The 27,827-nt window shown below is 51.2% G+C and overlaps 1 protein-coding gene across 6 annotated transcripts in view; it reads left to right on the forward strand.

Moving 5' to 3' along the window:
- The window catches only part of GATAD2A (GATA zinc finger domain containing 2A), a 94,574-nt gene that overhangs the window by 62,089 nt on the left and 4,658 nt on the right, over positions 1 to 27,827 (forward strand). For 5 of the 6 annotated variants that reach the window (XM_058563883.1, XM_058563884.1, XM_058563887.1 and 2 more), the window contains 7 exons: positions 19,814 to 19,946; positions 20,075 to 20,206; positions 21,466 to 21,555; positions 22,230 to 22,361; positions 22,561 to 22,728; positions 24,617 to 24,896; positions 27,349 to 27,647. In XM_058563883.1, coding sequence (XP_058419866.1) covers positions 19,814 to 19,946; positions 20,075 to 20,206; positions 21,466 to 21,555; positions 22,230 to 22,361; positions 22,561 to 22,728; positions 24,617 to 24,896; positions 27,349 to 27,647 — 1,234 coding nt within the window. The remainder of the gene's footprint in view (positions 1 to 19,813; positions 19,947 to 20,074; positions 20,207 to 21,465; positions 21,556 to 22,229; positions 22,362 to 22,560; positions 22,729 to 24,616; positions 24,897 to 27,348; positions 27,648 to 27,827) is intronic. The other variant, XM_058563885.1, reaches the window with a different exon arrangement.

Consider the following 27,827-nt stretch of genomic DNA (forward strand, 5'->3'; position numbering starts at 1 on the left):
AATGGAATTATTTAGTCTGTACCTTTTGCTTGCTTTCATTCAACATAATGTTTGTGGGCTTTACAAATGTTGAGTTTAGCAGTAATTAATTAATTTTCACTGCTGTATAGTATTCTGGTTCTAGAATTTCTATTTGGCTCTTTTTAAAAACTGCCTCATTTTCTTTCATGCTGTCTCATTCTTATCTTATGACCTAGTTTGAGTGTGTTGAAGATTAGAGGGAGTTTCTGGTGGCTTCTAGGAGAGAGAATTTCCTTTTTCTTTAAGGAAGTGGCTGGTGAATTGAAATCACCAAGATCTAATTTTATTTTACTACATTGGGGTGATTTGGAGCCTTTCAGCCTGAAGAACTGCCAGGTCTGCCAACAACAGATTCTCTCAGTCTTTTGTTTATCTGAAAATGTCTTTTTCATTTCAGAGGCAGATAAAGTGTAGGGATTGGTTCTCTCCCTCTCTACAATCCCCCTTCTTATTTCTCTTTGGCAGTTTCTCTGACTTAGTCTCCCAATGTGTATTGTGTTTTATTTTCAAAATAAAGCAATACTGGAGGGCAGCTTCCAGCAGTGGTTGAGTGAGGAGAGATTGTCAAATCCTTTCCCCTAAAAAACAACTATAAAGCAGGATAGAAGTGACCAAAAAAAAAATCAACCATTTCAGCACTCTGGAAATTGACCAGAGGCATACAACAATCTGAGAAGTATTTGTGCTAGAGAAACTGTTGAGGGACTGGCCTGGTGGTGCAAGCAGTTAAGTGTGTGCGCTCTGCTGCGGCGGCCCAGGGTTCGCTGGTTCGGATCCCGGGCACGCACCGACGCGCCCCTTGGAAGCCATGCTGTAGCAGCGTCCCATACAAAGTGGAGGAAGATGGGCACGGATGTTAGCCCAGGGCCAGTCTTCCTCAGCAAAAAAAGGAGGAGGATTGGCAGATGTTAGCACAGTGCTGATCTTCCTCACACACAAAAAAATAAAAATAAAAAAAATAAGAAACTGTTGACCTTTAGGTGAGAACAGTGAGAATCAGTGGCATCTGGCCTGGGGCTCCTCAGTTCTGTTGGTAGGGAGGTGCTGCCTGGTTGATGCAAGCTGTGAGGACCAACAGCTTCTCCACAGGGGTGAGAAGGGCTCACTCAATTTAGAGTAGCAGCCCTGCCTGTTGCCTTCTTGGTTGAAGTAACAGTCTTGGAGATGGGCAGGTGGGGAGGGACAATGGCTCTATTAGCCCAAGATTGCAGTCATGTTTAGGGTAAGACAGAAAAAGTATTTGAAGAAAAAAATGGCCAAAGACGTTTTTTGAGGAGAAGCTCATCAGAGAAGCTCAACAGAACTCAAGTAGCGTGAATACGAAGAGATCTATACCTACATACATCATAGTCAAACTATTGCAAGCCAAAAAAAAGAAAATCTTGAAAGTAGCAAGAGAAAAATAAACATCACATACAGAGGAGCATTAATATGATTAACAGCTGACTTCTCACCTGAGACAATGGGAACCAAAAGGGAGTTGAACAGTGTTCAAAGTACTCAAAGAAGAAAACTGTAAATCTAGAATTCTATACATCTAGCAAAAGTTTTTCAGAAGTGAAGACGAAAAAGACATTTTCAGATAAACGAAAGACAGAGAGAATCTGGTGCTGGCAGACCTGCCAGTTCTTCAGGCTGAAAAGGAAATGATCTATTAGTAACTTAGGTTCACAGAAAGAAATAAAGAGTGCTGGAAATGGTAAATATGTGGGTTAATATAAAAGACTATTTTTTTCTCTTTTCTTACTTAAAAGACATAACATTGTATAAAGTGTTAACTATAACACTGGAAACAATTGACAAAAACAACCATTTCTGCTCTCTGGAAATTGACCAAAGGCATACAACAATCTGTTGTGTTTATAACATATGTAGGTATAATACATGGGACAATAATAGTACAAAACAGGAGGAATGAAATGGAGCTCTATTGGAATAAAGTTTCTACATTTCATCAGGATCAAGTTAGTATTAATCTGAAGTAGATTGTGATATGTTAATAAGATGCTTATTGTAATCTCTAGAGCAACTGTTAAGAAAATAACTTTAAAATATAGTTAAAAAAAGAATCAACAGATCAATAGGAGAATTTAGTGGTACACTAAAAAAATATTTAACACAAAAGAAAGCAGTCAGTGAGGAACAGAGGAACAAAAAGGAGGAAGACAGTTAGAAAACATATAGCAAAATGACAAATGTAAATCCAACTGTATCAGTAATTGCATTAAATGTGAATGGTCTAAAGACTCCAATCAAAAGGCAGAGATTGTCAAACTAGATAAAAAAGCAAGATCTAGCTTAATTATATGTTGTCTAAGAGACACCCTTTAGACCCTTAGGTAAAAGGATGAGAAATGATATACCATAAGTAACCATAAGAAAGCTAGAATGACTGTATTAATATCAGATAAAATAGACTTTAAGACAAAATATATTACTAGAGCCAAAGAAGGATATTTTATAATGATCCATCAGGAAGCTATAACACTCATTAATGTATATACACCTAACAACAGAACCCCAAAATACCTGAGGCATAAATTGGTAGGATTGATAATAGAAATAGACAATTCATCAATTATAGTTAGAGATTTCAATACTCTGATCTCAATAATTGGTAGAGCAACTAAACAGTTGGCAAGATTCTAGAAGACTTCAAGAGCACTGTGGACCCATTTGGCCTAATGGGCATCTATACAACATTCTACCTGGTGACTGCAGAATACATCTTCACACATACACATGGAATATTCTTTAGGGTAGACCATGTGCTAGGCCATAAAACAAGTCTCAAGGATGGCTGTAATAAAAATGACAGACAATAGCAAGTGGCAAGGATGTGGAGAAACGAACCCTCATACATTGCTGGTGGGAATGTAAAATGGCATCAACAGTTTGGCAATTTCTTACAAAGTTAGACATGAACTTACCATGTGACTCAGCAATTTCTTTCAAAGTTAGACATGAACTTACCATATGACTCAGCAATCTATCCAAGGAATGTACCCAAGAAGAATGAAAACATGTCCACATAAAGGCAGTACATGGGTGTCCGTACCAGCGTGATTCATAATAGCCAAAAAGTGGAAACAATCCACATATGCACAGGTAAACAAGACATGCTGTGTCTACACAGTGGACTGCTATTCAGTAATGAAAAGAACAAACTATTGACATGTGCCACAGCATGGGTAAACCTCAAGCTTATCGTGCCAAGGAGGAGACACCTGACCCAGAGACCATGTATTGTATAATTTTATCTAGAAAGAGTGTCCAAAAAAGCAAACGTAGTCTAGAGACAGAGGGAAATCAGTGGTTGTCTGGGGCGGGGGCAGTGGGTGGTAGCAGTGATTAACAGCTCATGGGCACAAGGGAACTTTTTTGGGTGATGGAAGTGTTCTAAAATTGGATTGTAATGATGGTTTCACGACTCTAAGTTTATTAAAAATCATTCAATTGTACTCTTAAAATGGATGAATTTTGTGGTATGTAGATTATACCTCAATATGGATGTTAAAAAAATAAATGAGATTAAAATAGTTTGGTTTCTGTTCTGGCATCCATAAACGTGCTCATGGTAAAACAAAAATCCACAGAGGTGGAAGTTGTGAGCCTTTTCGTCTTGTGAGACCAAGCCAAATGTTGTGGGCACATGCTGCCCCTCTCCCGCCCCAAGTCAGGACTGTTGGATGAGGCTGGAGCTGAGACAGTCAGAGGAATCTGCTTTGGGTTCTGTTTTTTCTGTGATAAGTAGATTCTACTCCTGTACTTTCCTATAGAGGAAAGTCGCTGTCACAGATTGTTGATCTTCAGAAATAATCTAGGCCACACACAGGTGAGAACAGCATATTTTTAAATTTTTTCCTCTTGGGTGAAGGAGCATTCAAATCAGTAAAATATGACCTCTTCTCCAGAGGTTTCTGGCATTGGAAAGTTCAAGACTGGGTCCCTCATCACCCTGGCCCTATGTAGGGGTTCTGTGAACGGCCACTCCCATGCTTCGCTGAAAACATGTTTGTGTATGCCTTTTTCTGAGGCACCAACTCTTCCTGGATTGTCAACAGGCCAGGACCAGGCCAGCTCTGTGGCAGGCACCATGCTGGTCCTGGGGGGCAGAAATGATTAGACAGGCTCTGATCATTCAGCTACTTTCCGGAGTACCATATTATGAAAGAACGTGCAGGAGTCTTGGGGAGACTTGGGGGTGGAAGTCACTGAATGCCTAAGCAGACCATTTCTACTTCCTCATTTTACCTGGAGAAAACACAGCCGGCATGCCCAAGGGTCCCGTGGGTGGGTCAGGGGCAGACTAGGAGCCCCGTTTCTGCTTTTTAACAGCCTTCCACATGGGCCTTGGTGGATGTGGGGCGAGTGTCCTCGTGACTGCCTGTAGCTGGCTTCTGTTGGGGTGTGTGGCCTTGGGGCAGTCATGTGTCTCCCTCTTCTCTCCCCTCCCCCGTTTGCATCGTGTGTCTTGTTTGCTTTGGGTTAGGGCTTCACTTGGACCAAGAGCTTGCCCTGTGGCGTGGATAGGAGGGGCTCCTATCCCCACTGACGGGCCTTTGACCTACTGGGAGCTGGCAGTAGCATCTGAGCTGTTCGAGCTGTTCTTGGCTGCAGTTTTTCTGGCTTTCTACCTGCCTGGTCAAGCATTTGAGAGCTTTAACAGACTGTGAAATCCACTAAAAGTGCTGTCTTGTTTACTGGGCTTGCAAAGCAGGGTATCTTTGTTGAAGCTGGTGTCCCTGATGACAGAATTACTGCCTTGTCTTTCTTTTGAGACTTTGGGGTTCTCCAAGGGGATAGTGGAGGGTGACACATCCATGTAGAAACCAGTCACCTCTTCCACACCCAGGGATCTCACTGGCTGATCATTTGGAATTAAGACAGGACTTGGTGGCCCACAGTGGTGAATGTTGTGTGTGTGGGCACATCATCCACGCCTACGTTAACACCCGAGTCCTCTTCCAAAGTGAAAATGAATCTGAAAGTAACGTGATAGTTCAGTTGCCTGTTGTCTATAACGCGGGACTGTGTGGATGGCCTTGGTCTGTTCTGTGTAGAAATGGGGCCCACAGGAAAAGGTGTGCATCACTGAACTTTTCCAAGACAACTCCACAGGTCATAGGTAGAGTCCTTGTTGTTTGGGGAGACGCTCTTTACAAGCGGCCTCTTGGGAGAGGAAGGATAAAGTAAACACCAGGGTTGCCAACCCGCCCTGCAAGGAGGTAATGCTGGAGCATGCCATGTGAGCCTCTCCTGGTATGATTTTCACACATGCATCCACCTGTGTAGCTCAAAGCCATATCAGGATACACAACCTTGTCATCACCCCAGAAGGTTCCCTGGAGCCTTCCCTTCATTTCCTGCCCTCCTTGACTGGGCCTATTCTCCCACTCTAGACGAATCTTGCCTTTTCTCAGACTTTCTAGAAATGGAATCATGCAGTATGTGCTCAGTGGAGTCTGGCTTCCCTCATTCTGCATGCTTTGGGCTTTGTTCTTGTTGTGTGTATCAGCATTTTGCTGAGTGACGCTTGCGTGGGAATGCACAGTTTATCCACTCACCTGTCCATAGGCACTGGATGGTCTCCAGTTTGGGGCTGGTGTGAGCACAGCTGACATGATTATCCCTACAGAAGTCTTTGAGTGGACGTCGTCGGTCCTCATTTCTCTTGCTAAATACCTAGGGGTTGAATTTCGAGGGTCCTAGGGTAGGTGTGTGTTGAGTTGTTTTATATAAACTGCCAGGCCTTTCCCCTAAAATTTCTGGGCCATTTTACTCTCGCAAGTGTGGGGGTCCAGCTGCTTCATCCTTATATGATGTCATCAGTCTTTACAGTTTTAGCCACCGGGTCTCCAGAGAGGTCTAGGTCCAGGTCCTGACCTGCTTGTGCAGCTGTCACCTTTTTCCCTTCTGTGACAGAAGCGTGAGGCCAGCGATCGTTGCTGCACTGGCTGCCTGCTTGGCAGTGGGTGGGTGTTTTGGCCGGCCACCCTTTTCTCAGGACCATGCCCTACCGCAGCTGTGCCTGGCCCACCGGCCAGCTGTCTGCTGGAATGTGCTTCCTTGAGTGAGGCGGGTGAATGTGCCACAGCTGTGGGCATGATGGCTCTGGAAAGGGCGCAGGTTCTCACATGGCCTGGGTAGGTGTGGTTGTGGTCCTTACCCTGGCTCTCCTGCAGTCTTCCTGGCAGGGATTGACACACACACACCCCCTCCCCTCACCGCCACCATGCATGAGAGCCGTGAAAGTCCCAAGGCCACAAGCCTGTTCCATCGCTTCCTTGAGTTGGGGGCACCGCACTCTGTGGGAGGCTCTCCGGAGGCCCAGCACCTGTTGTGGGCTGGCTGCTGCCTTTCACTTGCTAATTCTCTGTCTACTGCTGGGCAACTTGCAGCAGAGGCTGGGCAGTCTCAGGGAGCCGCTCCATCAGCTCCAACTAGAGCCGTAGCTTGCTTGCGTTTCTTACCACGTTCAGCGCATGGGAACTAAGAGGTACGTTCCTTCGGAAATCGGTTCCTGGTGCTGTGCTCCCTTCCCTGCCTCTGCTGCTGCCTCTCCAAACCTCTGTGGCCTCTTGCCATCTCCTCACTCTTCACCGCACATCTTCTCTGTAGGCTCGTCATCCCAATTCTGTCTTTCTGTCCAACTGCCTTTATTCTGGACTGTATCTAATCCCAGGTTTGAAATAACTGAAATTTGAGGGGTTCACCTCTACTTCTAAAAATCGTTAGATTATTTTGGGATGTCAGGGCGACAGACTCTGGATGCCCTGTTTCTGACTCCCAAAGTGACCCAGCGCACATGGGGCATAGCGGGAGCCAGCTTGGTGACAGGTAAAGAGCTCCACAGTTTCGCCACTTCCCTGTTGTCTTCATGGTGCCCTCCTCTGGCCTTGAAAGGGATGGTTTCTCAAGAGTGCCAGCCTTCTGAGGATGTTGCCATGTGGCGGCCCCTGGCAGGAACCAAAAGGACACTGTGTCATCACAGTGTCATCAAGGTAAGCACCTATCCTTTAGCAGTCAGGAGTTCTTCTCTTCACACATGTATAAATTAGGCAGATTTGCAGATTAAGCGGATCATTTCCTTATTTTGAAATTATTTGGTATAATTCTGCAGCTGCAGTTTTTTTTTTTTTTTTTAAGATTTTATTTATTTATTTTCCCCCCAAGGCCCCAGTAGATAGTTGTATGTCATAGCTGCACATCCTTCTAGTTGCTGTATGTGGGACGCAGCCTCAGCATGGCCGGAGAAGTGGTGCATCTGTGCGCGCCCGGGATCCGAACCCAGGCTGCCAGCAGCGGAGCGCGCGCACTTAACCGCTAAGCCACGGGGCTGGCCCCGAACGGCTGCAGTTTCTGATACCTCCTCGCAGCACGTGTCCTCAGTAGTGCTTTGTCTGTCACATGGTGACAGGCTCCTCATCCTGTAACCAGTGCCCTGGCCACTGTAGTGGGTCATTTGAATGTTCTACCTATGGGGATAGATGAGGGAGAGTCCCTGACTGGTCAGGTCCACTATGCTGGCTAAAACTGCTTTTATATATATTGTTTTTGATCTCACGGCTAGTTTCTCTGCCATGTTGAGAGTAGTTGTACCAGAACCATAACCAAGCTGGGGAGCTGGGTGGTGAGTGTGCTGGCTGGAGCGCCCGGGCCAGGGGATCCCATCCTGTCCTTCATGGCCACCTCAGCTGGTGAAGGAGTGGGATGAAGGGGGCCCTTTGTATAAAACAGGTAGGAACAGGAGCGAATACCCAAGACCTTCCCAGGGTATACGTCACCCCAAGTGGGGCAAGCTGGAATCACACTGGGAGAGGAGTATTTTCTCAGTAAGCAGAAGGTGCCCTAAAGGAAAAGGAGAGCTGACCTGATTGCTAGAGATTTCTGAGGTTTTTTTCCTCAAGAAGACGAGCACATGAATTATAATTTGTGAGCCTGAGGGGAGCAGCAAGTAGTGGATAAAGAGCATGGGTATCTAGCAGCCTGATTCCACTCACATCCCCATGTGGCTTGGGACAGTTCACCCCACCCTCAGAACCCACTGTCTCCTCTGAAGTGAAACTGGTCATTTTTGAATCTTGGAAGCTCCTTGTGCAGTCCAGTAAGATTTGTCGCAGTGCTGATGGGAAGGAGCCTTGGGATTCATGGGTGTCCGAGAATGAGGGAGAGCAGAATGAGTAGATGGCCATAGACCCCTGTGGGAGGAAGGCAGGTGACACACACAGCCAGGTAGGGTCAGCTGCCTTTGAAGACGCTGAGATCCCTTGACCAAGGTGGCCTTGATGCTGGTGCCATGCAGGGGCCTGCCTGGGGGTGGGGTGGGAAAAGAAGTGGGGAGCGTCTCTGGGGTGGAGCGATGGGAGACATACCAGACGTTGCTATGTGTCCCCTTCCTTGGGTCCCAAGCCATAAGACTGCTTATTTTTAGAGCTTAAATCTTAAAAATAGTTGTGATGTGACCACATTGAAAAGCTTCGGGTCTTAGTGGGACTGAGACCTGGTGATATGCACAGTTCTTCAAGGCAAGTCCTTGACTGCTTTCAGAAGCAGCTTTAACACAATAGCATACTCTAAGGAGAATGAGCAGTCCAGGTACACAGCGTTTCCTTCCTTCAGGAGGACTCGCAGTGTCCGTGGGCAGTGTGGGAAAGAGTGGTTCAGGAGGCACTTTCTAGGGAGCTAACAGCCCAGAAATTGGGGTGCTTGGGGGGGGTTCAGGTCCCTGGCGTCATTGGGTTTGGTCAGAGTCAGGGCCTGAGAAGGCCCACTATGGTGGGAGCAGGGCCAGGTTGTCGGGCTGGGAAGGGCAGGCCATGGAGTGCCTTCTGGAGTGGGAGAGTTAGTGGGCTGGGCCTAAGTGGAGCCTAGAGACACCTGGACTTGAGGGGGGAGGTAGATATGCTGGAGGAGGGAGGTAATGCCTTTGCCAGGAGAGCAGTGGTCTGGGGGGAGTGGGGTGTGAGATACAGGGTCCTGGCACTGGGGACCTGGGGCACCTGGTCAGCCACCAGGAAGTCTGTGCTTGGGCTCCCTATCTGCAGATGCAAGGTGTCCAGGCTGCCTGGGTGGGGCCTGTCTAGTTGCTGCTTTAAAGGCCACAAGAACAGGGTTACCAAATTTTGTTGGCTTATAACTGAATAGATTTTATAGGGAAATTACAGTGTATCTGTGGGGTGAGTCCTGTTAAATTTTTGTATGTCTCGCTTTTCAAAACACAACTTTGGCAGCAAGAGAAAGCCACGTGCGCTGTGACGTGTCAGGAGGACTCCGTGTCGGCAGCCTTTGCTCAGACTGGCATCTGTGAGGGGGGCGGGAAACCCTTTGTCAAAAACACTGGTGCCACCCTTTTTCTGTCTCTGGGCCCCAAAGAATGTTTGATTGTGTGGAAAATATCTGTTGATGTTTACTGTGTTGGAAAGTTTGAAAATACCTATTCATTCGTTTAAAGATAACTATAGTAAACCCATTACATGGTAGCATAAAAAACATTTTTTATAAAAAATAGTTATTTTGCAAATCTCTTTAAAACTTGGCTTAATAAGTAGACAATTGGATTCTCCTATCTCTTCTGCATCCAGTCGCGTGATATGTTGTTAGGGTTGAAGCATGTGAAGAAAGTCCATCCTCACACAGAGAAGCAGTTGGAACACGGAGGAGTGTTTGGTTAGTCTTTTTGGATAATTGTGTTTCTTCCTTTAATGTGACACCAAAACACAAAATGGCCTTTTCCTAATGAATAGTTGCATATGGACTCTGAAACCTCTTCAGTGAACTTATTGTACTCAGTTACATTAAAATCCATCAGTCTCTCTTGCACTTTGAACAGAACAGTCTTTTTTGTTTAAAAAAAAAAAACTGTTAATTTTAGGATCGTTTTAGATTTACAGAAAAGTTGCAAAGATGGTTCCTGCACACCCTGCCCCAGTCTTCCCGTTGTTAACAGATTACTGTGGAACATTTGTCACAAGTAGTGACCCAACACCCATATGTTACTATTAACCAAAGACTATAATCTATTCAGATTTCCTGTTTTTTACCCTTTCTGTCCCAGGATCCCACATGACATTTAGTTACCACATCTCCATAGGCTCCTCTGGGCTGAGATGGTTTCTTGGGCATTCTTGGTTTTGATGACCTTGACAGTTTTGAGCAGAACTGGGCAGGTGTGTTTTAGGATGCCCCCAGTTGGGATCTGTCTGGTGTTTTCCTCATGATTGGACTGGGGCGACGGGTTTGGGGTGGAGGAGCACAGAGGGGAAGCGCCCTTCTCGTCACACCGTGTCCAGGGCACGTGCCATCCATGCGACTTCACTGTGATGTTGACCCTGATCACCTGGCTAAGGTGGCGTCTGTAAGGTGTCTCCACTGTAAAGTGACTCTCGTCCCCCCTTCCCTGCTGTACCCTTTAGGAAGAAGTCACTATTTACAGCCAACACCTAAAGGGTGGGGGCCACAATCCCCCTCCTCAAGGGCGGAGCATCTGCACAAATTATTTGGGATTCTTCTCTCTGGGATATTTGTCTCTTCTCCCCCGAATGATCTTTTACTCATGTTTGAGTTTGAAATACCGTTGAACATTAGAAGGTAATAATTTACTGAGTTACAGAGATCTTTCAAATACTGACACATTTCATTATTCAGTACCGCAAAATCAGGTTAGTTAATATCTGATCTGTTGGGAAGCTTTGGGCTTCACATCGGCAAACACAAGTTTCCAAAATTCTACACTTTGCTTGTCAGAATGGCAACTTTATCATTGGCGACAAATACTGTCAGTTGTTTTCCTTGAAGTGACAGGCTTTGCTTTGACCATTTTGGGGAAAATGTCTGCCAAACACCTGAGGTCTAATAACCACAGCATGTCTGTCAGTCCTTCCTTCAAGCATCATGAATGTTCACACATGTGCTTTTCTTCCAGACAGCTGTCCTGCTTCAGTACGCAGTGCTTTATCTTGTCACAAAATATTAAAAAGATATGTTCTCAATGGTTGAGGTTTAATAAAATCAGTAATGGCTATATTTCTTCATCCAGAGCGTTGCCTACAGTGTGATGACACTGAGTCCTGGCACAGTTTGGCGCTGCTGTCCCGACCTGGTGAGAAGGGCAAATGTTGTCTTGGTGTTTATGATACCTGGCAGAGCCCCCGGAGGGTCCCAAGGGCCACGCTGGGAGAACTGCTGCCGTATAGTAGCCCAGTGCAACACAGAGGAGTGCAGGTGGGCGGGAGCGGGCTGTCCAGCATGGGCAGAGACAAGGATACCTGGCAGGGCTCTGTGCTCACCTCTCAGGCAGCACACTGGTAAGAGGTCAGGAAACTTCCAGGCAAAGTGAGCGCTTTCTATTTGTCACAAAAGTGTATGGTTGTCACAAGTTGGAAAGCAGTGTTTGTTTCTTGTGTGTGGTTTTCATCTGCACACCAGTGACTTTTCTCTTACTGTGAGTTGGTGAGGAAGCTGGCATCCCAGGGGCTACATTTGGGTTCATCTGATAGAGGTAGTTCCTCCATGCTGCAGAGTGCTACTGGGTGCTCGCTGTGTTCCTCCCTGGAGGAAGGTCGGCCTGGCACATTGGTGCTGTGGCTGCCAGTTGGAGTCCCATGCTTCTTTTTCCCTCACTCTCTCAGGGCCTTTGCTCTTGGGGAGCCTGAATGCCCAAGTACCAAAACCCCACCCAGCTCCCTCGGGCAGGTGGTGGTCCATGTGTAGGAGAGTTGTTTCCCATTCAAGTCCAAGGACCGCATCCATGTTCTCACACTGTCATCTGTTTATCTCCCTGGGGACTCGGCATGTAGATGCTGTTGGCTGTCCAGGATCCTTCAAGTATAAATAAAAACACTTTCCCCTTAGTCCAAAAATGGTATTTGATATCCTAAGTTAGAGGCTGTCAGAGTTGACATTCATGTGGGACCCATCCTTTCTCACCCTGTCCCTCGTTTTCTGGGGTGCCATCAAGCCCTCTGCAGGCCATGGGCACCCAGCTGGTCTGACCAGGAAAGGGTGCCTGGGTCCCAGCACAGTGCCAGGTGCACACACCCGCCCTTGGTGTCTCAGAGTTGGGCAGGCCTGCCAGGGGTCCACAGAAGCCCGAACCTGGTGTGGGCCCAGATTATCTGCATACGACAGTCATGTGCCCTCGGGAGGTCACTCCTTTCAGATTGTCTCCTCGCCTGTGGACTGGAGTGATGATGGAGCAGCCGAGAGGATTACATGGAAGTGTGTATCTTGGTGGGTGGCGTGGAGATGGCCATCGTAAAGGGTCAGCAAATGTCCTGGGTGATTTTCTAAACCTGACATAGGTCAGGCTTTCAGTTGTATGATTCTGGTCGTTTCTAACAAGTGCTCCTTCCTCCTGCATTTGTGAGCAGAGCCTGCTGAGTTGGATTTAGCATTCCTGGTGGTGTTGGGTCCTAGCCGGACATGTCGGTTGCTGGCACGGTTGTGCTTCAGTGACCTCCTTGTGCAGGTGCTGGCCCTGCAGGCTGCCCTGTTGCTGTTTGGGGCTGGAGTCTTTCCGTGGGGCCACTGCCAGCTGCTGGCCCAGGGAGTGCTCTCTTCTGCCCATCCTTGGCTTGTCTCTACAGCCCTCGGAGACTCTGCACGCCCCCAGAACTGGCCCCTGTCACTGCTTCCATGCACAATGAGGTCCTCTGGCCCTCCCTGACCAGGCCGTGTGACTTCCGGGGGCTTCTGTGTTCCTAGAAGGAGCCCTAGCAGGACAGGCTGGGGGCCTCCTGGCCTTGCTGACGGCACAGTGCTCCTCTACTCCGGCCCTGCGCCCTGGGACTGCCCACCTCTGTGCTGGGGGCCCTGGAGGGGGGATGGGCTCAGAGGGCTGGAGCTGGGCCCCACGTGCTCCCTTGCTTTCTCCTGAGATGTTCGGCTATAGCTGTGGCAGGGCACACCATCATAGAGTCTCAGAGCGATAGTTGGACCTGAAGTCTCCAGGAAAAATGATGGCTGGGTTTCAAAAATCCCATCCCAGCTGCTCACCTCCGTGGCCTCTGTGACCGAGAAGCAAAATGTGTTCTGACTTCCCGGCCCCCACAAAACAGGCTTTGAGCTTTTCTCTTGACATCCCAGCCAACAGGGTGTCAAGTTACAGGGCTAGGAGAAGTGGTAATGGATGCCAAGAAGGGAGTCCAGGGAATTGCAGAGGGACTGGGGCTGGCGGGAAGCAGGTGGGCTCCAGGGCCTGGGGGTGGGGGGTGGGAGGGTCTGAGGAGGGGACCGGGCACTGGTCAGCACCTACCACCCCCTGGGGCAGGCGAGTCTTTGGCTTTGGGGTGCAGCCTGTGTCTGTGTGCAGCAGAGCTCCCTTTCTTATCACACCGAGTGTCTCTGAGTGAACAGCTCCCCTTGGGACAAGAGAGTGGGGTGTTATGGAGTCCCAGTGAGTAGCCCCCACGCCCAGGTGACTATGAAGGATCCCGGAAGCATGTGTCTGTTGAGATGCATAATATGAAGGGGCCTGCCAGCAAGATGTTGCCAGGTGGTAGGACTAACCCGGAAACTGGTAGTAACTGTCTTATTTTTCTCTCTTGTAGGGCTTTTCTAGAAGTATTTCTGGAATAGGGGGGCTCACTGGCATGTGTAATTGCTTTCCAGCTTTGACTCAGACACCAGGCTTTCTCATCTCAAGTCTGTATCTGCCATGGGCAGATTTTCTCTCCCGACTTCTCTCTCCCTGCTTTGTCCCAGGTAGTGTCTATGGTGGGTGGCCTTGTTGGGGACAGTCTGAGGGAGGATGTGGAGTTACAGTAGTATGGGCTAGCTCTTTGGGGACAGAGCTGGGCTGCCGGCCTGTTAGCCTAGTGGTTTAAAGTAATGACGGACTGGTGTAGCATTGTCTGTCGGGTCTGCTGGTTGGCTGGTCCCAGCTGAGTGCTGGCTTCTCTCATGCTTGCAGTCCCACATCAGCTGGACTGGATGTCCCTGGTGGCTTTGTCACTCACATGCAGTGGCTGGGCCCGTCTCTCTGTCTGTCTCTGTGACTTCTTTCCATGTGGCTAGCTTGACATCCTACACCAGGGTGGTCTCAGCACAGTCAGACCCCCCAGAGTACACTTTCCGAGGGCACGGGTGGAAACTGCAAGGCTTCTGTGGCCTTGCCTTGGAAACTTACAGTGTTGCTTTCTCCACATTCCTGTAGTTCAGAGAGTGAGTCTTAAAACCAGCCCAGGTCCCGGGTATAGGACTGGATGGGAGTGTGAGTGCTGGGAGGTGGGGGTCAGTTGGAATGAGTTGCCTCCACAGGCCTCTTAGAGCTGGGCAGAACGACTTCGCCAGGGTGTAGCACCATGGTCCTCTGTACAGGTTTTTGTCGACCCATGAGTATTAGGTCTCCTTTTTAACATCTACTAAAGTCCTGGACTCACAGGTTAGGGGTTGGATTTCCAGGGCGTATTGCTTTCAAAGACACATAATGACACAGAATTCAGAAGTCCTTTTAAGTGGATTTGCACATCCTTTAGCAGCATCTTTGTACATGTGGAAAGAGCTGCCCATGTGTGCCAGGTTATCAGTCTGTCTTCAGGCATTACTGGATTCCTTGTGAACTCACAGATCCCATTCTGGAACCAGGTGCCAAGGAAGAGCAAGTGGTGGGCGTGCGCCAACCGTTTGGCCTGAGCACCCACCATACCAGGCACTCTCCTGCCGCCATGATGTAGCAGCGCACAGAGCAGACACAGTCCCTGCACTTGCCGGTTTGTGAATATTCGAGTGTGACCCTCCAAGGCCGATTGTCTGCTCTGTGCAAGCTGGCACTCACAGCGAGCAGCCCCTTACTACTTCAGGAAGGATTGGGCCTGAACGCCCCTGACGGCCTCCTAGGGTGTCTGAGCCTCCTTGGCCCTGAGCACCCCTAAGGGGCAGCAGGGCAAGGATTCCTGTCCTCGTCCTTGTAGGAGGCATGGAGAGGGAAGTGTCCTGCCCTGGGCTCCTTACTTGCAAGAGGCAGATCCAAGTGAGACCTGGGTGGCTTTGTGCAGGAATGACTCGTAGTGTGCAGGCTTGGTGCTCACTTTAGTAGGCATGACCACAGGCTTTGGGAGGAAGGAGGCCCTGTGGCTTCTCTCCCACCTCAGCCAGCATGGCACTGGGAGGAGATTCCTGCCCCTCTGGCTCTGGGGAGGTGCAGGTCTTACCCCCTTTTCTGGGTTGTGGTGTCAAGTCAGGGCTCTCTCTTGTCCTTTGCTCGTCGGGTCACCCGGGGAACATCCTAGCCCTCACTGGGAGCCACAGTGCCTGGACTTTGTGGAGACAAACTCCAAGTAGGATGGCATGTGTGCCTGTGATGGCCTCCAGCTCCAGCTTGGGGTGCGGGAACCCCCAATGACAGCATTACTGTGGAAGGCTGCAGGAGGGTGGGCTGATCTGGCATAGGGCTGCCATGCTGGCTCTGTGCAGCAAGGTGAAGGTACTTCCTTGGCACGAGTTTACTGGAGTGAGGGTGAGCGAGCTGGTCACTGGCAGGGGGTCCCTGCTCAGCCCTGTGCTGCTTGTAAGTAGAACCCTCAGAGTTCTGCCCTGATCTCCCCACACGCAGGAGGGACAGCAGGGAGCAGGGCTGAGAAGGCTTCCCCAGGTATGCAGGCTGCGGGGGAGTGGTTCCCCAGGTGTTCACTGTGGGGACTCCCCATGAGCACACTGAGGGAGTGCTGACCATGCTTCCAGGGCCGGGTTGTGGAATAACTGGGCCAGCCAGGGACCTTTCTGAGGGCACAGACGGTTTGAAGGGTGAGTTGGGGCTCACAGGGGAAACCCGAGGGTGTGGTGGAGGAACATGGAAGTGGGAGGAGCCCATGACAGGACATGTCTGTGGGCAGGAGGAGCCTGTAGTACAGGGGCTGGGGGCCAGAGAGGCCTGGGAGATGTGAGGTCTCGAGTGGGAGGAATGCCCTAGGGGAGAATCCGGTGGGGTCAGGGTGAGTGTTTGCAGAAGGAGCAGGTGAGGCTGGAGCTAGGTCTAGTGAAGCCCACCACTCCACGTTTAAACACGGCTAGCAGCCACCTGCCTCTCCCCATATAGCCAGGCCCAAGAGATGAGGGGAGTAGGGAAGGAATGGTTGAGGCTGGCCCTACCTGTCTCCCCGGGCCAGTCCTGAGGAGGAATTTGTTGTCCCAAGGCCTCATTGGGCCATGGTTCACAGTCATCACCAACTTCCTTAGTATGTGCAGGAAGCTCCCGGATCTTGTCAAAATGCAGGCTTTGAGGAGGTCTGGGGCAGCAAGGTGATGCATTTGTATGAGCTCCAGAGAAACTGCCCCTGCTGCTTCTGGGCTCAGGTGGGTGGTAGTGGGCACACCCCCACGTGCCTCTCCCCATCCTGGTTTTGGGTCTATCTCTCGTGGTGGACCCTAGGGACAGAACTGCCTTCTATCCAGGGGTTAATCCCCACTGCCTGCCGTAGCACCTGCTTCTTAGGTAGGTCTTCAGCAAATATGAGTAAGTGAATGAATGAATGAGTGTGGATGAAGTGCGCCTTCCCTAGGCAGAGAACAACAGAGGTCAGAGCCCCCGAGGACAGTTTCTGTGTTCCCTCGATCCGACCTCTTCCCCTGGCACAGGCCTGGAGGACACTAAATATTAACTTTGCACTAACACTGGTTGGTCAGCAGCTGGGACGGTCACCTGGTGCTGTAGATGTGATGTCCTGTTTTGAGTTAAGTTTATAATCCTAGCCCACCCTCCAGGAAACTTGACAGGAAGTTCCTGGCAGGTAACAGAACTTTGGTGTTTGTTTAGCCAGGGCCGGCATATGGGGAGGAGGCGGTGAGACTGTTTTCGCTGATAACAGCCTGGCCTGCTTCCAGGGATTTTTGTAGGTCATGTTAAATCTCTTTTGATCATAATGTTTTATATAAAGTTTCCTAAGATTGGCAGGATGGTCTTATTGGATTTGCCCTGAAATCGTGTCGTTTCCAAACAGACTTGGTGCCCAGGCGGCTACCATGGAATGAAGCCGTGTACCTGGCCACAGCCCCCCCTCCCCTGGCAGGTTGGGCTAGATTTCCTTTGCTTTTGTTCTCCTGGCCTAAATCATTTTATAATTTAAAACAATTAAAAAAAATACGATAATTTTGAGCCTGTGTCAAAGAGGTGTTCTTTTTTCCTGAATTAAAAGAACTCTCTGGGAAAGTACAAGACACTTGAAGCACCTTTGCTTTACAAATTTAGCTTAGGAAAGTTTTTCATGTTGGAAATTAGAGGAGCTGGTGTGTCCTTTCTGTGTTTGAAAGAAGTGACCCGGGTCCCTGTAACAAGCCAACAGTCCCCTGTGGGCCAGCACCACACAGGAAGTGCCTGCAGCCCGGCAGCCCCAGAGTGAGCTGGGCGCCTCCATTTTCTGACAGTACCTGAACTCTACCTCAGTTCTCAAAATGAAGGCTGCGTGTCACAAACCGGTTAGAACTGGCTGTTGTCATGGTTTTCACGTTGGAAGGCACAGTTAAAGGGTCACGTGACCAAGGAGGGAAATGCCTTTGTCACATGATATTTTGGTGGCCTGATTAGCATACAGGAAGTTCACTCCCTGCTGGCTGCTGGGATGCTGAGTGATCATTGATGGGAGGTGACGTCATCTCTTGGACGAGTTATTGATTAGTCTGAGGCCAAGATGGGAGTGCTGTGGTCAGAGTGGCCATCTCAGGGAGCTTTAGCCTCCATATGGTCTCGGTCCCTCACCCTACCCTCTTCCCTCAGGCAAACTTGAGTTTTATTAGATATCTCACCTTCAGAAGAAATGCACGCCCTCAATGAGCTGATAGAAAGTGATAAATCCCTGTAGATTACGTGGTCTCAGCCACATTTGCTCAGGAAGTGCCTGCAGTCTATAACTCTAGATGTGGTTCTGCCTGGGCTGGTGCTCTGCCTGCCTGCAGCCTCCTGATACAGCCACTTGGGAGCTCACCTAGCCTGGAACCAGTGGCCACGGGTCCTGTGCTGGGACCTTGCGTCCGCTCAGTGTCTGTGAACCTGGAATTGGAGCCCCGAGATCACCTTGCAAGTCGATCTTGGGTGGAGTGCGCAGTCCTCAGGGAGAGACACAGATTTGAAAGAGCAGTTCCCAAATTGCATTGGTCTTTGGTTTGGTGAGGCCAAGTGAGACGTCCTTGGTTACTTTACTTTATAAACAACCAGCCAGTTTCTGGCCTTGAGAGTGCCAGCTGGTAGCCCAATGAGGGGATTGTATACTTTGAAATGGTGCCTTTTTTCCCATTCCCCTGCTCTCTTGTGAGAGGCCAGCCGGCAGCTGTGCTGGTTAAATCAGATCAGGGCTAGGAGTGTTGAAGTGCAGCCACCATGCAGCTCGGAGAGGCGGGGTGTGGGCAGCAGTGAGGGGGGCGTCCAGGATCCAGGGAGGGTCAGCAAATGTTCTTCCCTGAAGACTCAACTCATTCCAGGAATGGAAAAGGCAGTTCCGTGGGCTGTTAAAGCACAGTTTTCTGTCTGTGACTCTGTCCCTGCTCCGTTGGGGTCTGGTGGAAGGAGCGTGGCAACTTTGAGCTGTTACTACCAGTCAACTTAGTTGACTTTGTTCTCTGGGTCACAGTGCCACCTAGCGGACACGTTCTGTCCTGGGCTGGAGTTCCTGCTGACAGAAGGATCCAATTCCTTCAACACATGTGCTGAGGCCAGATCTTAAGGGAAAGTTTACATTATGCCTTCAGCAAACGGAGCTGCTTGGCAGGGGCAAAGCGCCGTCTCTGGGACTCATTGGTCCTTGTGTGTGTGTAGTCACTGCCACCATAGCAGAAGCTCAGCAGCACTAGATATGCATCTACATCCTAGGGAACTTGTGGGGTGGGCAGGATTGGATTAAGAGGGCAAAAAGGTAACAGGTAGAGGTGGCCTTGGCAGCAGACCGGTCAACCCACTGTTAGAGCGTGGGAGGTGGGGGTGGCTGGAAACCAGTCTGTGAGCAGATCACATAGATGGAGAGTACCCAGATGTGCAAGAGAAAATGTGTTCTGTGTTCTAGTCAGTTTCAAAACATGTGGCCACTGCTGTCACGTTGCCACTGGCAAGACAGAGAGGCCACGTGTGACCCAGGAAGAACTATCCAGCAGGCAGCCTCGGCCACCTCCTGAGGTGGTACTATCCCGTGTCCATGTGCTAGAGTGCAGGCCAAAAGCATGTGGATCAGGCCCTCCATCTTTTGGGGACAGGTGGGCTGCCCACGTGTGAGGGCTGTCAGTGAGTCTGGGTCGAGCAAAGATAGGCTGATTTGCATGAGGCCAGGCTCCCCATCAGGTGGCTTCCAGCATGGGCAGGTGGCAGCCCTTGGTTTGTGAGGCGCACACATTCCATCACACCAGCACTCAGGAGCCCTGACAGCGGGCCAAGACCTAACCTTGGCCCTGGGATCCAGGGCTGAGCGTGGTCTTGGCCCGCTGTCAGGGCTCCTGACACATAGCCACGTGGTAGAGAAAGCTGCAGTGTTTTCCACAATGGCTACATCACTCTCAGACACACAGATGTCCTCAGCCCTGGGGACATGGAGGTGGGCACCACGAATAGTCCTGGTTGTTGCAGGACCCACTTGTAAACTGGTGGGTTTGATTGCTGTGTGGTGAGTGCAATGAGAGAAGGCAGCCCGGGCAGCTTGTGGGGAGGCCCAAGAAGAGAGGCTGTGGAGACCTAGAGGGGTGGTCGTACTCCCACCTTCTTGCAGTGTCTGTGGCTGAATTCCAGGCGTCTGTGGAGTGTGGGCAAGGGCTCTGGGGAACAGTGTCTGGCATAGTCAGGGCACCCTGGTAACAACCTGCTGTCCCTGCTCCACAGTGACATGAAGTCCGAGAGGAGAGCCCCCTCGCCTGACGTGATCGTGCTGTCTGACAGTGAGCAGCCCGCAAGCCCGCGAGTGAACGGGCTGATGAAGGAGGCCTTGAAGGAGACCAGCACCGAGGCCCTCATGGTGAGCCTTGTCCCCATGCTGGGTAACAACCTGCCCGATGGTACTCCCAAGTGGAGCTGGTGCCAGAGGAGTCTGTGCTCCCCGGCTGCCGGCCCTCCCTGCCAATCCTTGTTCTCTTGTCCTTGCAGAAAAGCAGTCCTGAAGAACGAGAAAGAATGATTAAGCAACTGAAAGAAGAGTTAAGACTAGAAGAAGCAAAACTCGTTTTATTGAAAAAGTTGCGGCAGAGTCAAATACAAAAGGAAACCACTGCCCAGAAGGTGTGGGCAAGTCTCTTCCCTCCTCAGGGGTCAGTGGGAGCCATTTAGAACCACAGTCGTTACCATGGCCCACCTCAGCGCCAGGAGCCAGAAAGGCTGGTTGTGAGGGCACAGGTTTCCTCAGGGGCATGAGGGCCAAGGTCTGAAATGGAAATTTGCAGAACTCAAGTTTAGCTGAAAGGATGTCAGAGTACATTTCAGTCTAGGATATTCCGGATCTGAGTATGTAAAACTCACTCCCTGTAGACTAAAAGCATCAAGGAAATGGAGAGCAGATGTCTCTGAAGCTGCTGGAATCACAGTTCTGGGTTAAGAGCTCTGTCCAGAGCCTGTTTCCAGAAAGGCCTCTTGCCTTGTGGATGGCCATGCTGGCTGTCGGGGGCTACCGCGATTTTGTGGACAGATTCCTGAATGCAGCAGGGGTGTGCCACAACACGGCCCAGGCCCCAGAGGCCCAGTCCTGGGGCTCCTGTTATCTCCCCTGGTGCCCAAGGCTCCTTGTGCTTGCTTACCACGTAAGGCAAAGTCAAGTTTCTTTTGTTGGGCTTTTTTGGTGCCCCATTCTGGGAAGGTTCCTGGTTGGTGATGAAGCTACCCTTCCCTTTACTGTAATCACTATCTCAGTAAACCAGAAAGTAAATGCATTTCGGGCAGTATGAGCCGTGAAAGAGTGTCTAGAACATGTGTCCCCTTAAGGAAGCCGGACAGGAGGACACTTACTGGTCTGACATGGGGGTTTGCTTGAGCTCCCACCCTTAGTCACCAAATAGACACTGCCTGGCGTCTGTTAATCTCCTGATGGACAGAGCCTGCCTGTTACTCGTTTCCTTGTCAGTTCTTTAAGACGTGGTAAAGTGAACCAAGTCTGTCACTGTCTCTTCTCTAGTGGAATATGTGACTTTAAGAAGTGCCTGGACCCAGCATTTTCTCACCAAGTTTGGGATTGTCCTGTCTTGGCTGAGGTCCTTTGCCTCAGGCACCACTGCCAGCCTTCCTGTCCCCTGGATAGCAGAGCTGGTGCCTAAACCAAGAGTGATGCGAAGAGTCCCTAGGGGGTTGAGGGATGCTAGAAAATCTCTCTGCCCGTTTCAAACGTGTCAGTGTCTGCCCCGGATGGACTTAGCAGGCTGGAAACAGAACCTTTGAGAGCCTAATGCCTTTGGAAGAGGAAGAAAACCAGTCTTCCACCGTCGGCTTTATGTGTGGGAGGAGCGGGGCTGGCGGCCCTCTCATCTTCCGCGTGTCCTCCTCTCTTGTAGCCCGCAGGCTCCACTGGGAGTGTCGTGACCACCCCTCCCCCGCTAGTTCGGGGCACCCAGAACATTCCTTCCGGCAAGCCATCGCTTCAGGTCAGTGTTCCCTCCGCATCAGGATCCTGAGCAGCCCCAATCAGTTCTTGTGAAAGGCTGCCTGTGCCTTCTGGTTAGACTGGAGTGAGGCCTTCCGGCTGCAGCCCAAAACATAAAGCATGTTTGTGTTTCCAAACCTCTAGGCCCAAAGTAGGCCACCGTTGACACCATAAACAAATCATGCTGATATTGGGAGGGCCCCTAGCGAGACTGGAGAGAGGACTAAGATGCTAGGCAGACCCGGCTCCTTTAGTCCTGATTCTCCCCAGGGCAGTTGTGGGACCTGCAAGGGCCTCGTCCCAGCACAACTCACAGCCTCCTCTGTCCATGGAGTGAGACCAGCAGAGCTCCTGCTCTTAGCCACAGGACTGAGATCTGGACAAGGGCCCATCTCCCCTCAAACAGGCCTGAGTCTCCAGCTCAGACCAGCAGGCGGGCAGCACGGGTCCCTGTTAGCTGAACTCTTGCTTTGGTGGGCCCCTGAGTCCTGAGTGAGCCCAGGTTTGCACAGCTCATGTCAGAGTTTGTGTCCCTGGTTCTTCCATGTTTAGAATAAATAAGCGTTTTAGCTTTATTTTCTCTATCTACCCCCTCTTTTTTTAAACAAGTACAAGAACGGTGAACTCATTTTTAAAAAAAGCCATAAAAGATCTGGGGGTTGGTGTCCTTGACAGGCCTCTTCGACTCGAATGCCTGGCAGTGTCATCCCGCCGCCCCTGGTCCGTGGTGGACAGCAGGCGTCCTCAAAGCTGGGGCCACAGACGAGCTCACAGGTCGTCATGCCCCCACTTGTCAGGGGGGCCCAGGTGAGCAGGTGCTCTTAGGGGTGCACTTAGGGGACAGGAGTGTGTCCGGCAACCCCAAACAACTGTCCACCTCACAAGAACGACCCTTCCTGGTCCTCCCAAGCTCCCGGGGTTGGGGTCTATGGGGCCACCCCTTCCCTGTGCCTTGCTCCATCGTCCCTCTCATCATCTTGTCCCCCACCCCACCCTACCCTGACAGCAAATCCACAACATCAGACAACATTCCAGCACGGGGCCACCGCCACTCCTCCTGGCCCCCAGGGCATCTGTGCCTAGTGTGCAAATTCAGGGACAGAGGATCATCCAGCAGGGCCTCATCCGCGTCGCCAACGTCCCCAGCACCAGTCTGCTTGTCAACATCCCACAGGTGAGGGCCCAGCATGGGGCGTGTGCTCTGTGACTGCCCCTGTAAGGGCTCCTGGTCCTGGGACACAGTCAGGTCTCCAGGGCAGTGCAGCATGACCTGCCTGCTCCCTCAGAGCCGGATGAGGCCTTGGATACTCCACAGGGTTTGGGTTTGAGTTCCTCTGGGCCTGTTGGGACATGAAAGTCATGGGCAGGAGTCCTGTGTTCATATCTGCTATCTAGCAGAAGTAGATGGCTGCTGAGAGGGTGAGGGGTGCAGCCCTGAGCTGAGCTGTGGGGAGACTGAGGGATTGGGAGAGGCGGTGTGTGGGGCACAGCAGGTTTGTGGGGAGAGATGAGGCCAGCTGAGGTGTCCAATGGGCTTGGAGAGGGCTGGGGGGCACCGGAGCCCTCCCCGCCTTCCCCACTGCAGGCAAGAGAGCATGTATGGAGAACACGTCTGCAAATGTCCTCACAGCACCAGCACTTCTATTCTTAGCCACTTGTTTCTTCACCTCTGTACAGAGTCTCTGAGATGGGCAGGGTCTGTCCCTGCCCAGCAGAGCCGGGAAGATGGGTACCAGGGCTGGAAGCAAGAGTCTCATTGACAGATAAAATTACTGGGTCTGCAGAGGCTTTTGCTGACGGCGAGTTATCCTTCCTTCTTCCTTTGGCATGGTGCATCCTTGCCTTCCTCAGATAACAGCCTGGCCAGCAGGGCTCTGGGCAGTGTCCCTGCCTCCTCTAAAGTTGAATTCAAGTCTGCCACCCATATGAGGATGTCCTGAGCAGAGCAAAAGACTGACCTATGCAGGCAGTTTCATCCATAAATGTTGATCAAATTCCTACTGTGTGCCAGACCCTCTTCTCGGCTCAGTGTGCTGTAAGGATGGAAACGGGACAGGCAGTGGTGGAATGTGTGGCTTTGCTCCCAGCGGTGCCAGGGGTGCCCTTGAGGGGGACAAAGAGGAACTGGTTGGTGAGAGGAGGGCACCCAGGCCAAGGTTTTGTGATGTGATGGCATCCTCTGCATTGGGGAGTCTTGCTTGACTCTGGAGACCCTTTGTGGGGGTGGGTGTCCTTGTGATAGCAACCTGGGCTCCTTGAGCCCCGTGAAGTATTATGTGCAAGTTGTTAGGTGTGTGTGTTTTCATGGGAATGGTGTATGCTGCTTTCCTCTGATTTCCAGAAGGGTCCTCAACCCCACAAAGCTAAGGGCACTGGCATGGTCAGTTCTGAGGTTTGGGGAGAGCACTTGATAGTGTTACGGGGCGGGTAGACTGGAGCAAGGAGACAATGGAGAGTCAGCCACTAGGGTCCAGACAAAGATGATAAAGGAGTGCAGGAGCAGTAAAAATCGAGAGGAGTGAAGGGGCAGGGGTTGGTCCAGGAGCTCATCTCCCCTGTAACCCTGATGACAGTGACGACATGTGAGCTGACTAAGACATTAGCATCTCCAGACAAGCACACGCAAAGATGCTCATGAGGGAAATGTCATCGACGCCACAGTGAACCACCATTGCACCCCTGTGAGGAAAGAGGCTGCCCAGACCTGTGTTGAGAGGAGGGTCAGGCCATAGTAATAGGACAGTGGCCATGCCTGGGAGCACTGACGTGGTCATGGTGACGACTTCATGAGTGTTCTCAGATGGCAAGACATAGCAAATTTCAGACGTTAAATGTGTGCGGTTTATTGAATATCAGCTAAACCTCAACTAGTGTGTTTACAGGATTGGTCATCTCATAGGGCAGTGAGTTTATGCAGCTCTGCCTGCTGCTCACTGATGTCAGGCAGCTCGGAGCTACTCTCTTAAGGACTCATCAGTCAGTGCAGCTAACCGTGCCATCCTTGGCTGTGGTGCAGTGGTGGGGCCTATCCTCACACTGACCAGATTGTTGTCTCCTGAAAGCCCTCCCCAGCGTCGCTGAAAGGGACGACAGCCACTTCTGCTCAGGCCAACTCCACCCCCACCAGCGTGGCCTCTGTCGTCACCTCTGCTGATTCTCCAGCCAGCCGGCAGGCGGCCGCCAAGCTTGCGCTGCGCAAACAACTGGAGAAGACACTGCTCGAAATCCCCCCTCCCAAGCCCCCAGCCCCAGAGATGAACTTCCTGCCGAGCGCTGCCAACAACGAATTCATCTATCTGGTTGGCCTAGAGGAGGTGGTGCAAAACCTGCTGGAGACACAAGGTGAGCAAGCCATGGACCTGTTTTCATCTCTTACCACTGGTTTGTTACATAGGTTTTTTTCAATGCACAGCACATGTTGGTGCACCTACAGTGTACCCAGAGCTGCCTTGCAGGGAGCATCTTATGGACAACATCACGTCATCAGTATTTATTTGCTATGAGGTTTGGATAAGTCCTCAAACACATCACCGGCACCTTCCTTCTCTTGTTGGGGACTTCTCTAAGAGCTGGGCCCTGTTGAGGCCCAAAGCCCCATGTGCATGGTCCAAGGTGACAAGCATCAATGGCCCTGTGACATTGGTGTGCCATGAGGGTGGGCGGGGCTGCAGTGAGGAGGAAAGTGTGTGGGAGGCTGACAGGCTTTGCTTCCAGATAGGGCTCTTGGGCAAGAACTTTCCAGAGCCTTGAGTGCCATGAGCCCCCAAGGTGGGAGAAAGACACTCATGTCTAGGCCAGACTCATCTTATCACCCTCCTTGGGAGCAGTTTGGAAAGCACACCTGTGTACTAGGAGGTTTTAGGAATAAAAGGGCATATACAGGGTAGTGAGCAAAAACAACATTGGAAACGTAGGTGAGAAGCCAGGTTGGCCCTTAGGGGGCTTCCACCAGACTCTGATCTGAGGACGCTTCTGCCCTGAGATTGAGCCTCGTGGTGACATTAATTGGGCAGCCAGCCTGAATCGTCTCCGCATGTCATCTCATCAGATGCTCAAAGTTGAGGAGGGAGGAGGCCAAGCCATAAGCAGTCCAGGGCAGGGGAGGGCCTGGTGGGTTCCACCTGTCAGGCTGCCTTGAGGGACCACCAGGCCCCAAAGCCAGGCCCAGCAGGGAGGGGTATGGGCTCTGACACAGCCTGGATGTACCTGGATCCTTTTGGTGTCTCCTTGATGGTGAAGTGAAGTTGGCAAAAAAGCTGCTGCAAGGCCAGTGTAGGAAGGAGGGGTGGGGAGGCCTGAGTCAGGAAGAAATTCTCACTCATCCTGCACTTGCCTGCGCCAGGCTTCTTCTCTCCCAGACCAGCATGTCTCTGCTGGTTCTCTCACCAGAGGTCAGTGGCCCTCTCCTGTTGCCCCAAATAGGACCTAACTGTGGGAGGAGGCTCTGAACCTTGCTTGAGGCATCTCCTGACACTCCCCAGAGCCCCAGGCTGGACGCTGAGTGCAGCCTCACACCCATATGTCAACTCTGACACTGATCACGCAGGCCGCAGCTGCCTGGGAAGCAGGTACCAAATCCTCTGGGGTTGGACGTGTGGAAGAAGATGTGCTCTTCTTACCAGAGCATGTTAGCTACAGGCAGGGGCCCAGAGCTGGTGGCCTGAGGTAGACCCTGGGCTGCAGGCAGCTTGGACAAGTGACCTCTCATCTGCTTTGTGGGGTGATAGGTCCACCCAGAGTTGGTTCCTGCACAGCCCCTCAGTGCTCAGGGGCAGCTCAGGCAGGCCCAGAGCTGCAGGGGAGGGGGAGAAGGCCAAGAGTCTCTCAGCACCATGGTCTGTAATGCTCAAGAGGCAGTTAAACAACCCTGAGTGCTGGACACAGAAAAGATAGGAACAAAATGCAAAAAACACCCCTTCCTGCACATTGAATGGCGAAAATATGTACATTGAAGAAAAAAAAAGAGTACTGACGCTACACCTCAGTAGGCGCTTTATGTTGCGTCGCTGGTCACCCTTCCTGTGGCTGACTGAGGAGATGCCATGTTCTCATCTCCCAGGCAAGGGGGTTGAGGCCCCAGAGTGGCCATGTCCCCTCAGCCAGGCAGCAGCTATGAGTCCTGACCCTGCCACTGACTGGCCATGTGACTCTATAGGTCACTTCATCACCCTGGCCTCCGTTTCCTTGGGACGATGTGGTTGGAGATTCTCCCTCAGGAGGTTGTTGTGTGAAACAAATACCTTGATCTACAAGGCGTGGATCACAGTGCTTGTCAATATGAACGCTCACTCACTGATCAGCCCTTAGTTAACTCGCCCACTAGCCAGGGTGCCCATCCTGGCAAGGTGGTGGCCTGGAGTGGTCACCATCTCCTCTCCACTGGTGATGAGGTGTGGGAGGGTTAGAAACGTCTGCCTGTGAGATCTAATGTTGTGCTGCAGGTGGGAAAGGTGATCAGGAGAAGCCAATCTGACTCCACTAATATCTTTGAGAGTTAATACCCAGGACGCCTAACCTACGACGTTTTCCAAAGCGCTTCAACTTTGCTTCTACCCACAAACCTTCCCTGAGGCTGGCCTAGTGTCTGCACACAGTCAGCACTCAATATGTGTTTGCTAAACTAAACAAACAGATAACGTCAACTGGGGCTTTTGTTTATCGATGCCGCCTGAGCCACTTAGCCCAGGGCGCTGCTCCTGCTCTCTCCCGCATTCTCATCCTGCCCAGGGATGGTAGGGGTTCTGACTCTGGCATCCTGTTCCTTCCATGTGAGTCCACCCATCTCTCCCTGCAGCAGGCAGGATGTCAGCTGCTGTTGTGCTGTCCCGAGAGCCCTACATGTGTGCCCAGTGCAAGACGGACTTCACGTGCCGCTGGCGGGAGGAGAAGGGTGGCGCCATAATGTGTGAGAACTGCATGGCGTCCAACCAGAAGAAGGCGCTCAAGGTGGAGCACACAAGCCGGCTGAAGGCCGCCTTTGTGAAGGCGCTGCAGCAGGAGCAGGAGATTGAGCAGCGCCTCCTGCAGCAGGGCACTGCCCCCGCGCAGGCCAAGGCTGAGCCTGCTGCTGCCCCGCACCCTACGCTGAAGCAGGTGAGAGTCCTTGTCCGAGGGCCGGAGCTGTGGCCCTGCAGCCTGAGAACGTGGGCTGGGCGGCCTCGCCTTCCAGGAGAGGGGCCGCATTCCCTTGGCAGGGAGTTGTCACTAGCAGTGAAGATGTTCTGACGTTCTGCCCCACATTCATCGATCATCTGCCTGGTTGTTAACTGTGCG

The sequence above is a fragment of the Diceros bicornis genome, chromosome 20 (genome assembly GCF_020826845.1).
Source record: "Diceros bicornis minor isolate mBicDic1 chromosome 20, mDicBic1.mat.cur, whole genome shotgun sequence".
NCBI classification, from domain to species: Eukaryota; Metazoa; Chordata; class Mammalia; order Perissodactyla; family Rhinocerotidae; genus Diceros; species Diceros bicornis.